We start from the raw sequence: 17,077 nt of genomic DNA, 5'->3' as shown, positions 1-17,077 counted from the left end.
GATAGCCCCCTAACATGATAGTTTTAAAATCTAAAAGTTTTACAAAAATAAAGAAATGCACACTTGGCATTTTTAAACAAGAGATGCAATGCAACGTAGTTCCTGCCTAATGCATAATGATTGTAGAGGTGGAGGTGAGTGAGAATAAGGTTAAATAGTTCTTAATTAGCATTGTGAACGCATTAACTTTTACCTAGAAATGCACTTGTGATTTGATAGGATGGTTCATATTTTTTCATAAAATAAAATAATTTTTAATTATGAAATAATATCTATATAATTTAATATGTACATTTGTAAATAATAAATAAGATGTAAATACATATAAATTTGATGTTACAATGTGATAAATAAGAAACAAAATATAATATTTAATTTTAATTTATATATCTTTTAGAATTGAACTTTTTTTTTGGTTATTTCCTTTAGTATGTTTTTTTTATATAAAATATAATTATTAATTTAATATTAAAATGTATATTTAAGCTTTAAATATATCTAAACTAAATGATAAATTGTTTAAATAATAAATAATAAAAATAATAAATGATATAATTTTTAAATTGTAACACTTATCAATTATATATTAAAAATACTATTATAAAATATAATTAAAAAATAATATTGTTTAATTTATTTTTCTAAAAGTAAAATAATAGTAATAATTTAAGTACTTTTATTAAAAAATCAAAATTTCTAAAAAATTAGAAATTCAAATGCAAAGATATAACATTTAGCTCTATATTTGATTAAAATATCTATATGATAAGGAAAATAGATAGTGATAATTTATAGTGATTAGTAATTCATTTATGAGGTAGAAGATTAAAATGATTGTTTTTGAAAAAGTTAATCCACTTGGATAAAGTTGTAATTAATGCATTGATAGAGTTGTTATAAATAAATCAATGTATTTGCAAAGTGTTTGAAAATTTTATATGTACTTACTATTTTTACTCTCAACCAATCTCAATAAAAGTAATTAGCTTTTTTCATATTTTAAAATTATAAATAAATATGTCAACATTACAAATTTGTTTAGAAAAAAAAAATAAAAAAATAAAAAATTATTTGCAACTGATCGATGCGTAATTATCTTATCGTGCCGTCGGCAGGAACTAATAAACGGCAGAGAATAAATTAAGTTAATTGAAGATACAAAGAACAGGCGTAAAGATGTAAAATAGATTTGAAAATAAAATACAATATGAAAGCCAGCTCATAGTACAAAAATTCAAGGTTTGATGTTTGAATTCAAGATTCGTGGGATATGCGGATTGGAGCCCTCGGCCGACCCGCGATTTTTCAGGATTGTTATCCGTTAAGCGAGATTATAGTTGGGCATGCAAACAAGTCACGTTTTTGTTTATTAAAATAAAATTTGTAGATTACAGGTTGTAGATTTCTATCAGTAATCCGTTGATAGTTTTTTCAACCTAAACCGCCAGGTGTTGGTACTGTTTTGGTCTTTGTAGCCCTAGTTCTTGGCAAATCTGATTTTCCTTTCTTCGGTAATGGTCGATTATTTATACTCTGTTTTGGGATGATTTTAAGAGGCTGAAACTGAAAGTCCAAACAGAGCACCCATCAACCATGGCGCCTCCCCAATGCATTGCAGCATCTGTTGCGATTGGCAATTTTTTGCAGGGATGGGACGGTGCTGCAATAGCAGGTAAAACTAATTTTGGTTTTATGGTTTTTAGATTTCTTAATATTATACAGAAGGTGGTAAAACCAAAATTTGGGGAATATTTTATGTTTCGATTCTCCCATTTGTGTGAAGGAATTTCAAAGAATGTTCTGTATTCCATGTTTCCCAAGCCCATTTCATTATGACACGTCTTGATTAACTCATTCCAGATATCTAGTGGTGGTTGAACATTTTTGTTATTTAATTGAACCCTCATCTTCCTACAAGATTCGCAACGAATTTTGACGTAATCGTCACTTCCGAAATGATTATTCCAAGTGTTTTCAATGCCGGAACTTCTTTGAACAGAATTTATTCTACTTCATTCGGTTAAAAGCCATTTTTTGGTCTGATATGTTATGTGTTATGCATTTTTTTAAAGAATCCTCTTAGTAGATCAATATATCCGTTGTTTCACTGCTGGTAACTGCTTGTAAGTTCGGTTGAAAAGATGTCCGCATTTAAGCAACTTTAAAGGGGGGAAATCAACCAGAGGTTTGAATGAAGACAATAACTGAAAACCAAAAGAAAAGACTCGGCGCTGCCAAATTTGTTTCTGATTATTTTGGAAGATAAAAGCCTCTTCAAAGTATAAATCCCGTTTGAAATCAAATGCCCTGCTACTTATTGGACTAAAACTTTAGTGAAATCGGTTGAGTCTAGCTGCTATCAATGATGATCATTGCCGTAATCTGCCAAATATTCCTCAAATGACATTGAAGCCTGCACGAATGATGAAGATCGCTGCTGGAATGATGAAAAATCTTACCTAAATCGGCTGCATTTCTACATGTGTTTTTTTTGGATCCGTAATAGATATTTTATTAAAATATAAAAGATTTTTACATTCAAGTTTGCATCGGAAGCAAAAACTCCATAACCACACCTTCGGACTATTCATTACCTTGCAGCTAAAAGCTTGAAACCAACCCCACCAGATTTACATTTGCCCAAAAAACCCAGCTGCTACTAATATCAGAAAACAAAAAAAACGTAGACCCTTGATTTTGTTATCCACCACGTAACACAGATGATTTTAGAAGGTATAAAAGGAACAACAAATTGCAGAAAGTTGCAGCAAGCAAAATTCCTCTGTAATTGTCCATCAATCATTGTGGATATTGCTATAAATTCTTTAACCATTTATCAGCCAGTGTAATATTCCAAAATACACACCAATTTGGTTTAAAAGATGATAACACATCAGCTTTTTAGGAAACACCTTTGTGGTTTTTATTTTCATTCAGAATAAAACCCTCGTCTCTATTCATCGGAAAATACTTAATTTCAAAATACTCAATATGAAATTCATCAAACACTAGGTTTTCTACATATAATTTTAAACCATAACCACATTTATTAGCCAGTATACTATTTCAAAATACATACTTATCTGGTTTAAAGGATGATGAAACTTTTACATATGCATTTGATCAATACCCTTGTGATTTTTGCTGTTCATTTAGCATAAAACTCACATGTCTAGATGACTCTATATTGAGACAAATAATATCCGCACCTTGTTTCATAACTGTTATGAAATGATGTCCCTGGCCCGGTTACCCTCACAGTTTTTTGGTATTCCATTAAATATCAAAATGGTGACTGAAAAACTTCTCTCTGCTGTCCCTCGATCACTGAATTTAGTCATATATTACATATTTCTTCCGAAATTTTCATTTTCAACAATTAAATGAGTTAGCTTGATCCTTACACCCGGTTTCAAAATCCTCATGATACAGGCACTCCTAGAGGATTACTTATCTTCTCTATGTTGTCCATTGATCACTTTGAACTTTTTTACCATATTATGTGTTCATGCACTCCTTTTGAGTATATATGGATGAAAGATTAACCATTTTGAATTGAAATGGCACTCCCTTGCAAATACCCATTTTGTTCAACCATGCTAAATTTACAAATTAAAACATAATATTTATTCAGTGACATGCAGAATACCTATGCGACTGTTCAGCCTGATTAGTAGTTTAATGCTCTGGCTTTTCCCCTTACCGTTCTCACTTCTCAAGTATCCACTCATATCACATATTCCTCTAGATATGTTATGTTCCAGTTTCAATCCTGGCGTAGATGGTATAGATAGGTTATCACTCAGATCTGGTACAAGTTTGAGGGATTGATTTTTTTCTTCTTCAAATTTTAATAATGTTTTATCTCTTTTCAGTCTATCTATTATTGTAGATATCAGGGTAAATATTCAATACCCAGTTGCATTTATATATATACCAGATAATGAATTTTATATTACCTGTTGACTCACGTTTATGTTTGGTTAAGATGGATGTGTATGAGTGTAGGCATCTTACCAATGGATCTGCACAATCCCACCAGAAACTTGAACTTCAATGAAGAGCCGAAATTTGAAGTATTTGGGAGGAAGATTATTAGAACATGTGTAGATCTTTTTAATTGCATAAGATTGTTTTGATGGACTAAATTGCTGAAAATATTTCAGTTGGCAAGAGGAATTATACAACCTAGCTGAAGTTAGCTCATTAAACTTTCTCCAATTGATATCTCATTTCTGATAAGCCATAATACATTCAAAACATGCATGTTTTGCAGGTGGTACATTATGCATCATTAAAAGATTTAGACCGTTGGTGGTGAGAAAACAGTTCCTAATCCAAATCTGGCATTTTTTGTAGGTGCTATATTATATATCACAAAAGAGTTTAAACTGGATGCAACCACCACAGGATTATTAGTCGCTATCAGTATTATTGGAGGTCTGTGCAGCACTCTGATGGCGGGAGTTTTTGCTGACACATTTGGAAGGCGCAAGATCTTATTTATGGCTGGAATTCTGTATCTGTTAAGTGCCCTTGGAATGGCCTTGTCGCCTACTGTTTATATTTTAATTATAGCTCGATTTGTGGTTGGCTGTGCCTATGGCTTATCTGCAACTGTAGTTCCCCTTCTCATATCTGAGACAGCTCCTTCAGAAATTCGAGGTCAGCTAGCCACTTTCCCACAATTAACCAATTCATTAGGAACTGTCACCGCCTATTGTGTAGTCTTTTTACTTTCCATGAGGGATGTAGTTAGTTGGAGGCTTATGACAGCAGCTTTAGGTGCTCCTGCTTTTGTCTACATTTCATTGTGTATTTTATACCTTCCGGAGTCTCCGAGATGGCTGGTTAAAAAGGGCAGAATGAACGAGGCCAAGCAAACACTACAGAGGCTTCTCAACAAAGAAGATGTTGTAGGTATATAAACAAAATCCAAGCCAACAGAATATGCGTATGTGGAATATCATCTGTTTCATTCTTTGGATTTGTATATAACTTCTTTTGCAACTAAATACATTAATTTTGATTTGGTCATTCAGATGATCTTGCATTGTTGGTAGAGGGATTAGGGACTGGACAAGATGTTACCATAGAGGAGTATGTGGTAGAGCATGCAGAAGCTGTACCAAGCAATGAACAACAGAAGCAAGATGGTGAAAAAATTCACCTATATGGCCTTGAGGAGGAGTGGATAGCCAAGCCAGCTTCTTGTGTTGAACCAGCACCAGTCAAATCATATCGTTTAATTGATCCTACAGTGACACTTATTCAAAGTTTCCAACACATTCCTGTTTTTGAAAATATGGACCAAATTAATGAGGCTCATGAGAGTACGCAGTGGGATGTGGAGAACCAAAAACACGAGGATCAAACTGAATCTGAAGAGGATGACGAAACAAGTATTTTGGAAGAGTCAGTACCCAATACCCCTATGTTAGACCATGACTGGGGGCTTGAAAGGTTTAGCAGCAATCAAGCTGATAGTTTAAAGGCTCCTTTTCTTTCACAAAATAACTCCAGTTATGCAGAATGTAAATCAGCCAGAGGAAAAGTGAACTGGGGTACTGGATTTTTAAATGATGTACAGTCTGCTGGAAATGCCAAAAGCTCTAGTAAGAACAGTGGTCATATGAAATTTTCTATGAATGGATCTCTTCCCGAACAAAGTATGGGTTTGGGAGGTGGTTGGCAAGTGGCATATCAATTGCAACAGTCTCAATCAACTCAGAGTGCAAGTTTAAAGAGAGTTTTTCTTTATGCTGGATCTGCTTCTCCCATTCCTTCAGCTGTGGGCTCTGTAAGATCAATAAAATCATTATCTGGTTTGGAAGGACATGAATCCATGCAAGTTTCTGCTTTGGTTGGTGAACCAGCTTTGTCTTTGACACAAAATAATTGTGGGCCATCAGAAACTGTTGTTGGACCTGCAATTATGCATCCATCAAAGATATCTGCGAAGGGTATCCAATGGTCTGACTTTTGTGATGTAAGAGTTAAAAGAGCTCTTACAGTTGGAATGACTCTTCAAATGCTCCAACAGGTAAGTTTAACTTTCAGTTATATATCTTTGGGTCTGTTGAATGTTCATTGATATTTATGACATGGCAAGAACCCTGACATGTTCTTATTTGGGTTTGTACAGTTTTGTGGTATCAGTGCAGTCCTCTTTTATACGCCTAGCATACTCAAGGAGGCTAAGGTTGATGAAGTGCTAAGCAATTTGATAAATATTGATAAGAACTCTGCTGCACTTTTGGCAAGTGCAATAAGCGCTGTGCCGATGTTGTTCTTTATACTTCTTGGAATGTGGTTGATGGACCGTGCAGGAAGAAGGTAATGTTATAATGCTAAGCAATCCATGTCCATTCATGTGAAATTGAAGTAATGTTTGAATTAGAAATTTTACGTGTAATTCTTTGAGTTAAGTACATAAATCACACTTTTCTTTGAATATGTGCAGAGATAATTAAAATTTTCATTCCTGTTAATTGGGAGTTTAGAGGTGAAACTATTTCATTTTTGTTTTCTTAATTGCTTGCTCTGAAATCAAAACCAATTTTATATGGTTGCAGAGCAATACTTCTATATACGACACCATTATTATTTCTTACGATGCTGACAATGAGTTTGGTGGAAGTGGTTCCCCTAGCAAGTGCTGTTCAGTCATTTGTCTTGATTGGGTGTATAATGGCATTTTTGAGTTTCTTCAATATGGGATTTGGTGCAGTACCAAATATTGTATGTTCTGAAATTTTTCCAACAAAGGTGAGCGGAGCATGCCTGGGAATTTGTGGACTAACAATGTTCCTTTGCACCACAATTGTGACATTGTCCTTCCCTGCACTCAACAATGTTTTTGGAGCACCTGCCGTTTTTGGATTTTTTGGTTTCATGAGTCTGGTCTCTTGGGTTTTCACATTTCTCAAGGTTCCGGAGACTAAAGGAATTCCTTTGGAAATTATCACAGAGTTCTTTGCTGTGAAGAAACAGGAGTAAATGAAGAGCACATAAAGTAAATGGAACACTGAAACAGTAATGAAAGTGAATTTAAACTAAAGGATTTCTTTAGAGATGTGAAATTGGTTGAAGGAAAGAACACATTTGCTGTCAGATTTGAAATGTATTAGTTAGCAAAGAGGAACTCAACCAAATATGGTTATCTTGACCCATTTCTTCAAATTGTTGTGCCATTTTTTTTGAGATCAGTATTGGTCTTCTATGGTTGATTCCTGTAATTATGTAGCTAGCAGAGATAAAGGTGAGTAAAAGTTCAAACGTTATTGTTAACTGTTTAAGGGATCTTTCTATAAGATTCATTATTGCAAGCATATGTTAATGCCAGTGACATTTGTATTCTGCATACAATACTTATCCTCAATTTTATATAGTTTTTGAGCTGGCAAGGAGCTTGCAGAAGCATCATACTCGCGAGGCTTGATTGTGTGTGGGGGAGTTTATTGAAAATCCTTAAGCAAATATTACACAAAATTAGTAACTCAGTTTGCTTTATTGAATAAATAAATTTGTAAATATCATCAGACTTTCAGGTAGGCGTGAAAATGATAAATTAAAAATTTGTCCTAATTTGGTTATAACTTTCAACCAAAAGGTTTCAATTTCTTTTCTAACGTGTTATATGATTTGTTGATGGCTTTGTGGTCACGGAAGTTGCAGAGGGAAGGGGTGAGTAAATTAATTGAGTTGCTTTTTCTTATTTGCGAAAATGATTTTTTTGGAAAAAATTATATGTAGATTTTTTTTGGCAAATCATGGCAATTGCAAGATCTTATGGTTTTATGTGTTTGATTTCTGTTGGCATACCTTTTGCATCGCCGCTATGGGCACACTCCTACCCAAATACATAATTTATCACACCTGTATGCTTGCATGATAGCTTTTTCTTTGTAGAACTATAATATCTGTGCTCTTGGAGATTAATTATAGCTGCTCTTATTTCAAAGGATAGATACTTCCATTCTCATCAACGGTTATGGAATTTGGCTTGATACCTGCCGATTTCTTTTGCTTTAAAGTTTCCAGAAGTTTCCAAGCCTTAAAACAATACATATTGACAATGTCCTGCAGTTATTGCCATCCATGAGATGCCATCTTTTTGAGGCATTGCGTCAAACAGTTCCACTTACTCCGCAATTAGCATACATGTCTGGAGAGAGTTTTCCACTACATAGGGGAAGGAAATTATATATGAAGTTAAACAATTATTTATACAGATCTAGTGATCGTAAAATAAAATGGTTTTTATATACTTAAAATAAATTTCAACATATATTAACATGTGTTGGATGTTCACACATATTCTTTTAGTTGTAGTTTATTTTTGGAATGAGAGGGGGGAAAATGAAGATTAAAAGTTTATGAAATATAAGACTATTGAGGTCAAACTTCAATGAAAATACAAATTTATTTTTTTCAGATGTTTTTAATTCTAGCAATGGAACATATTGGTCACAAAATTGGGTTTTCCATTTAATTGAATCTATTTTAAATTTAGAAAAAATCAATACTAATTAAATGGTTTAATCAAAGGATAAGACACACATTTGAATATTAGTAGAAATAAACGTCATAGTTCCCCATGTTAAAAGTGGTTGATTTTTATTTAAGAGATATTTAGATTTCAAATATATAACAATGAAATTGAACCTTGTCAAAGAGAAATGAACAATTATATTGAAGTAACATAAAAACTAAAACTCAAACTCAAAATTGTGAAAATGTAGATTGTATTGAATGTGTGAACATCTTGAAATGTATAGTTAAGGGTAGTTGCTTGAAGAAAAAATATTTCAAAATAATTGTTCACCTTTGGAGATGTTTTTCTTTCTATAGAAATGTGGTGAAAGGTGGTTCATGATTTTTCATTAGTAAACTTCTCAAATAGAATTAGGTCTATCTTATTTTTTGTTGTCCCATTTACTATGAGATCCAAGGGAGATTTTATTGTTTGTTCAGAGTGTTGATCTCTTCCCTCATTCTTTAGATATATTGACCAACACTTTCTTGCACTCTACCTTCAAGAGACCATGCGGCTTTGCGAGCACACTATACAGCTCCAACTTTGCTTGACATTGACTCCTATGTAGCTCATCACCTCTTTTTTCAGTACTACAATTCCTACTCGAGGATCAAAGTGACCTATTTGCACTATCTTGGGTCACACCAAATCTGTAAGACCGCACAGAGATTACATTTGACAACATCCCTCTAGTAGACCTCAAAGGCGACCTTCCAGAGCACTTGATTGCCCTAATGTAAACCTTTCTATTTTGGACTACTCGCTTGTGAGGAGTTCTTAGTTGTTATTCCTTTTTTTTGGTTCTTTTGTTGTTTTTCTTTCATGTTCTTTCTACGGACATCATTTGGTGCTCCCCTTGCTGGCGTTTGCCCTTTGTACTATTTCTAGTCCCTTAGACCCTCGTTGATCTCTTGTTGGACATTAATAAATTTATCTTATCTTATCTTATTACTCCAATTTTATGAATATTTATTTTATCTCATTAAGATTCTTAAGTACACAATCTATTTCTTTTTATTTAAACTTGCAAATGGTCATTGGTTTTGGTGCTTGCAATTTGTCATATTTTTATCATTTGATGAAACTTCTTCAATGGATTTTGTCTGGCATGACTCAAAATGATATCTATATAATGAAATCGTTTGAATTATGCATCTAATATCCACTTAAAAAACACCCAGTCTTATGATCCCTCTTGTTTGACTATTGGTTTCTATGTAACAATGGTTAGTTTCTTTTGTACATGTGATTTGACATCCAATTGATGAAAAATCAAATGAAATAATTATATAATGAAATCGTTTGAATTTTGCATCTAATATCCACTTAAACAACACCCAATCTCATGATCCCTCTTGTTTGACAATTGGTTTCTATGTAACAATGATTAGTTTCTTTTGTACATGTGATTTGACATCCAATTGATGAAATCATGATGAAATTGATATGTATAATATTTTCTTTTATATTAAAGTTGATTTGATAAAAATGAATGGATTGTTTTCAAAATTTTGATGCCCAAGGCTTGTTTGACTTGAGAATTACCTCATCCAACTTCAAGCTTTGGATGACACTTGAAAGTTTTCTTGGTCTTGATATGTATGCCTCACGTTGAATGATGAATATTTTTAAAATTAACATCTCTTAACATATCTTTTTTTTTTTAGACTGCAGGAGTCGGTGCAACACGGCCCCCCTATAAACTGCAGTGCGCCTGATAAACTTTTTAACATGACCGGTAGCGTTGGCGCTACACACCCATCGGTACCACGAGGACGGGGGAGACTAGAACCCATGACCAACCCCCTGCAACAGGGAAGATTTAGCCAACCGAGCTAGGGCCCCCGCCCCTTTTTTAAATGATGATTATTTTTTCATCGATAAGAGGTTGAAGCCAAGATTAATTATTATTTTATTAAGCACGGGTAGATTTGAACCCAAGACCTCTTCAATAAGAGGCTCACAATTTACCATTGTGTTGTAGGCTCTTGCCTTCTCTTAACATATCTTACATATACATGCTAGTACATATTTATCAAGCATATCCTTCCCTTTTATAATTGAAGGATTGGATTTAGAAAGTGGAAATTGTATTATCAAGGAGGTTTTCATTTCTATTTTAATTGCTTTGAAGCATATGAAATTATAAACTAAACCCAAGCTAATGACATGAGAGTAGTTCATTTATAATATACCATTTTTTTAATCTAATGATTTGATGTCTAGTTTTGTGCAAAGTTATTCCATTATCTTCAAAATCACTTTGAGATCCTACCTTAGGTTAGGCCATCCTTCTTTTCAAAGTTGTAAGTCTCATCACAAATCATTTATTATAACTTGAGTGATCATTTTAGTTTCTTAACAACCATAAACAACTATTTTTCCTTTGATCCACCTATATATTCATACTTAAAATTAATCATGACATCATTGATCTTTTTCCAAGGGATACTATGCACTATGGATAGTAAGGAGATTATAGAGTTGCTACTAGGAACATATTAGAGCAAGGTGAGAAGTCTCCACATGTGCTTTTATAGAGTTGACAATATGCACTATGTATACTAATGAGATTATGTCTATAAATTGTAGTTTATCATCATTCTAGTAGAACTAGGAACACTTAGAGCAAGGTGAGTCTCCACACATGCTTTTATAGAAAATAGTATGAGGGGACCTTGTTGATAAGGAATTTTTTTTCTTTTGTTAAGTAGCTTAATTATTTGTATAATTTATCTCTTGGAATGCAAATTACAATAATATATACTAAATCCATTTATGTAGCTCTATATTCATTGTCAAATCTTACGAATATATTACAACATTAATCTCTATAGATGTCTAAATTTGGTTACACATTTTCATTGCCATCTTCACCATTAATCTTCTATTCTTTATTAAAATTTTCTCTACTAGTTAAATCATTTTTAATTATGTAATTCTTTTATTAGCTTTCTCCATTCATTTTATTTTTGATACATAAGAGCAATGAAATGTTGTAATATTTCTATTAATTGAAAATAACCTTAACAAAAAGTGGAGCATGACCTTTAATGGCTATATAGGGCCAATCCAAGTAACTATCTACTATTTTTTAACACCACTATCAGAAGTAAATACTACTCTATTGCTATAGTGAAACTTCATAGTTCCATTAACAAATGGGGCTCACAAACATGATTAACAAAAAATTCCTTAGCCCATGGTGCTACATATATTGGCTGCGATTGTTCTTTATTAGAGCATGACAATGTTGAAACCTACGATCAATGGTATTCTACCACCAACCACACATTATTTATTTTTCAAAACTAGCTTTTGTGTGTGATCAAAGTATTTTGTTGTTGATTTCCATATTTTTTTATGGAATTCCTTTTTATTTTTATTTTTTTCAAGTTTCTTTCCTATTCATTGCCTCAATCTCCAACAATTAGAATCCTATGGGGCTTGAGATGGAGCTAGAGTTCTCTCAACACTCATGGAGTGATTCCCCTCGAGTATAGTGCACATATATTGTTTAGTTGTTAATCAAAGTGACCATAGGAGAAGGCCTTTGAGAGATATCATCACAACCTTCAGTGCAATCCAAACAATCACTCAACTGAGGTAGATAACAATAAGCCTTTGGTTTTAGAGAAAGATCCTTATCATATAATTATAGGAAAGAAGTGATTGAATAATATGATTATTTAATTAATTAGAAGAAAGTGACAATGAATTAAAAAGTTATGATATTAAAAAAGTAAATATTAGTTCAATTAAGTAATACAAAATTATTAGTAAATATGGATAGATGAATAAATAAGAAAGTGATGACATGACATGATAAAAACAAATTAGTCATTTTAAATATTTGTTATTCCTAATATGTTTGTTGTAGTCTGATTTTCGAGTCTTTGTTGAGATTTTATTTTATAGCAAGACATAATCAATAATTTGTCACCATCATTTTTTTTGAGACCATGAACTACGAGGCTAAACCCTCTATTTAAGTGTAAGAATTTTCCTTAGGGAAAAAACACACAAGATCAAGGAACTCAAGCACAAGCACAAGAATAGACCAATAGAGTATGATCAATATGAGAATGAATATCTCAAAAGCATGTTCATGCACACTAGGAGTGCCTATATATAAAGGCCTCTAAGATGCATCTAGAATGGTTCTAGAAAGAACTAGGAGATAAGCATGACAACTAAGCACATGTCCTCCATTGTGCATGAATATATGTGCATCAATGAGACGATAAGTATGACAAAGTGTCTCACATGTAGAGATGTTGTAGACACCATGTGCTCAAATAAAGTGCTAACTCTTATGTTGTAGAAACCATGTGCATAATTAGAGTGCTAATTCCTATGTTGTCAACATGACAACTCACAAGAGTAAGCATACTCCTAGGTGACTAACTAATAAACAATTAAATAATGCATTAACCTAAGTAAACTTAAGTAAGTGTAAATAGTGAATACTTATTTACACCAACACCCCCCCTTAAGTGCACCATAGGGGAATGCACTTAAGCTTACGAAATTTAGGATGAAATGCATAATGGGTCCCAGCTACTAGGCCATGTTAGGTACCCATGTACATAATGAAATGCAATCTCTCATAAAGTGGAGAAAGAGGGAAAACCTCATGGGTAAAACCCTCCTTGAAAAAGAGAGATGAACAGACAAGATGCATGGATGGATGGAGTAATCAAGACCCCCCCATTACAACATACATCAAGTATATACAAAAGTGAAATATGAGAAGGACGAAACCCCATAAGAGGAAAAAGTCCCCCCCATAAAAAAGAAGAAGAGAGACAAGATAGTCCCCACCCCCCCCCCCCCCCCCCCAATGAAGAGTGTTGATCAGTGACAACTGCTCCAAGGTAGAAGCTAGTCCATGAGTGCTAAATAATGTTCCTCCCCTTTGGAAGAAACAATGGCAAAGGTACAAGTGAGATGCTTCCCCTGTGTGTAGAAAGAATCTTGATGATGAATGGTGTCTCCGAAACCTGCTCAACTGTCCCTGTGTCGATGCTGATGGTCACCCCTTCCAATACTGCTAAAAAGAACGAGTGCAAATCTGGAAAGGATGGATGTAGAACTTGTCCCAAAGAACCAAGTGTCTCCTCAAATGATAAAGAGACCTCCTACAATTGTTGTACATAAGGATCCACAATAATATCAACCAATGAAGATCGATCATATAGAGAATGGACAAGAGAGTCAGAGTGAGCCTTCGTGACAACTAAAGAAGATTCATCTTCATCAAAGAAAAGATGTATATCATCAATGACGTCTCCCAAATCTGCTATGTGGGACTCCACGAACAAACCTAAAATATCTGTCAAGAAGTCATCCACTAATGTTGGAGCTAGAACACAAGGTGTACCCTATTGTGCTAGACCTATCACTGTGGAAATATATGCATGTGGAAAGTGCTGATGTTGTGACCTCTCTCTGCATCTGTCAATACGATCCCACATATATAAGTCTATTGAATCACTATCACTGGTGTCACTATCAGTTTCCACAATGTATAAAGTGCGAAGAGGATTAGAGGATAAGCTTGGTGAACTTTCCTCAAAGTGTACATTCCTCTCCAAAAAGATCTCATGTGTCCCAGGATCCATAAGTCTGTATGCCTTAACACCATCTTCATATCCGATGAAAGTACTGGATACATGCATTATGTTTCTTTTCTTCTTCTTTTGTTTTACCTCTTCAGAGTCCTTTAACAATAGCTTACCCTTGAAAGCAAATTATGGACTCTTAGGTTTGTAATTGTCAAAGTTGGATAACTCAAAAGAAATGAGTCTTCCTACTAGACCTTCAAGAGTTAGTTTGTTTCTTGGAATACATCTCAATTCTTGGATTGTTGAAACTCTAATAGCATAAATAGGTAGTAATGTTCTTAAGACTTTACTTAAAATAGTATCACCATCTATATGACCAGTAGCACTTCTTATTGCACTAACAACTTATTTAATTCTAGCAACATATTGAGCAACATTCTCACCTTCTTCCATTCTCATGCCATCAAATTTACCTCTAAGACTCTCTACCTTGGCTCTTTGAACATTTTTATCTCCTCCATAGATAGTTGTTAGGGCATCCCACATCTTCTTTGCAATGTCACATCCCTTGATGTCATCAAATTTTGCATAGATGAGTGCTGAGGCAATCTCCAACATTGCCTGACTGTGTTCTTTCTTCTTCTTCATATCTTTAGCAATAGGAGCTCTAGCATGATCAACATGTTCCACTAAAATGGAGGTTTGTGCATGATCTTCTATTCCTCCAAGATGCAGCTTCATTAGACTTTTCCATGTAGGGAAGTTGTCTCTGTTAAGCTTGGGTACTTCTCTCTTGGACATCTTGATCTTTATGCTTCCAGTACTTTCAAACTAGTTCTATCAGTAGATGGCTTTGATACCAATTGTTAGAATTCTTTAGAATAACTAAGAGTGGGTGGGGGGGGGGGGGGTGTGTGAATCAGTTATTCAAGGTCCAGATGTACCAATAAAACATTTCACTTAGCTTAGTGAACCCATTTTAACATTCATAGTGATATATGCATCCAAGCTTATTACTAAAATTTGCAAGTTACCATTAAATCAACATGCAACAATAAATCATGAAACATCAACACACATGACACAGTGATTTAACATGCAAACTCAATTTGGGAAAAACCACTAGTAACATGCTACTCCTTTTTCACTTTTCTAAAGTGATGCCCTATGAAAGGCCAACCCTGTTAAAGGTTACAACACACACTGTTAAATGTGACCCAGCAAAGGGATTTCAATCACCCTGTTAGAAGTGATCCTGGTTAAAGGACTTTAGGCCATTCACTTGGAATGCCACTCTGTTAAAGGATTTTCTAATGACTGTTAAGTCAACCTTAGTCCAAAGGATTGTACCCTAACTGATACAATTGGTAGAGAGTAATAGTAGAGCTTTGATCTGATACAACTTACAACTTATCTTGCAGATTTCATATCACAATTTAGTCCTTAATTTTCTTGGCTTTCATTCTTTGCAACTTTGATAGCTTGTTCACCCTTCAAGCATTTGTCTCCTTCAACCTTCTTGCTTGGTATGCCAATGCAGTCACTTCAATGGTCACTGGACGAAGTAGAGCTCTTGACTCTCTGTCTTTGTTCTTCCTTAGTCTTCTTTGACCTTCTCAATATCTTCCCCCTTCTTTTCTTCACTCCTCCACACTCATTTTATTCATGAATAGACATTCCTTAAATAGGAAATTAGAATACTTTTCCTGCTCTATTTTCCATCGTCCAATATAGGGTTTAGATGGATTAGGTAGAATACAATGTATCTACCCCATATCTTTTCATTTCTAGAAACTTCTCCTAGAATCCATTTGAAATCACCTAAAAAATGGTTAACCTCAAAATTTGTATCACCGACTCATCATCCTTATCTTCCACCTGGTTCACATACTTCAAGAAAACAAACTTGTCAGCTTAGATTTGGCAAATCTTTGACTTTTCAAATAATGCAATAGCTCGACATTATTGATCTTCTGATGCTCGACACATACTACATTGCTCAGCATCTATTGTGAGTTTACTCAGCATCAACTACATTTTATTGATGCTCGACACCAATTGAATTTTACTCAGCACCAACTGTGTTACTCATCACACTCTAGAATTTACTTTTACTCGGCACCAACTGATTTTCTACTCGGCTTGAACTAACTTTTCTTGGCACCTACTATCAACTTTAGTCAAGCTTTGTAGACAGTCTTAGTATTACTTGTTCTTATAAAGTTTTTAAGTGTAGCCATCTTCTATAACTTCAAGTAGATTATCAATGCATCATTTCACCATTGTCTTAATTGATCATTGTACTTCATTACATAATCATAACTCAACCTTTCCTCTAGGTGTTGTTGTTACATCTTATTGATTATATCCTCTTCACCAATCAACTAAGTGATAGTACTTGGATCTTATTAGCAATTGTCTTACCAGCAACTAATAGGTTTGACATCAATGACAAAACAATGATTGAAACATATGTTCTACTTCAACAATCTCCCTTTCTCAACAATGATCTTTTCAATCATATTTCAACACTTTACAAGACCACCGTTAAGCTTGGAGAACCAAGGCTAAATGAGATGCAAAATAATACCAAACTTACAAATGTAAAACACAAAAATTACAACATTGAAATCCCTTAAGTTCAAGCTTCACAATTGGGTCACCTAAGAACCTATAGAAAAGGGTGAAGGTAGGCCTATCAAAGAGGGTATTTTCATACAAATTCCAATAACAACCAAGTAATTTTATTCCTTCTCAATGTTACAATAACATATTTTTCCTTCACAATATTCTCTCTTTATAACCCCAAAATACAAGAATAACTTGTATGGCCACAAGGAGCCCATACTCCATGCAATTCCTCTCTTTTCCAAGAGAAGAGGCTCTCAACTACAAATTAAAGCCCAACTAACCCCTTCACCCACAAAGCCACTACTTCTCTCCCAAGGGTGAGTGATGTCTTGCACACACA

General features: G+C 34.0%; 1 protein-coding gene across 1 annotated transcript; it reads left to right on the top strand.

Annotated features, from left to right (window-relative positions):
• Positions 1-1,099: 1,099 nt before the first annotated feature.
• On the top strand, positions 1,100-7,422 carry LOC149532819 (monosaccharide-sensing protein 2-like). Its single transcript, XM_089804620.1, has 5 exons — positions 1,100-1,672; positions 4,360-4,920; positions 5,043-6,043; positions 6,146-6,336; positions 6,576-7,422. Exons 1-5 carry the CDS (start codon positions 1,594-1,596, stop codon positions 6,997-6,999), a joined length of 2,256 nt encoding a protein of 751 aa, XP_089660746.1. The 5' UTR covers positions 1,100-1,593; the 3' UTR covers positions 7,000-7,422.
• Positions 7,423-17,077: the final 9,655 nt, after the last annotated feature.

This window comes from Cupressus sempervirens, chromosome 10, assembly GCF_028749045.1.
Source record: "Cupressus sempervirens isolate cs-2001-9-10 chromosome 10, ASM2874904v1, whole genome shotgun sequence".
Classification (NCBI taxonomy): Eukaryota; Viridiplantae; Streptophyta; class Pinopsida; order Cupressales; family Cupressaceae; genus Cupressus; species Cupressus sempervirens.
The sequence above is the reverse complement of the archived record's forward strand: the minus strand, read 5'-3'. Positions and strand labels throughout refer to the sequence as shown.

Coding starts and splice junctions, on each gene's coding strand:
- LOC149532819 (XM_089804620.1), top strand. CDS start 1,594: ATGGCGCCTCCCCAATGCATTGCAGCATCTGTTGCGATTGGCAATTTT. Junction 4,921..5,042: donor CAACAAAGAAGATGTTGTAG/GTATATAAACAA, acceptor TTGGTCATTCAG/ATGATCTTGCATTGTTGGTA. Junction 6,337..6,575: donor ATGGACCGTGCAGGAAGAAG/GTAATGTTATAA, acceptor ATATGGTTGCAG/AGCAATACTTCTATATACGA.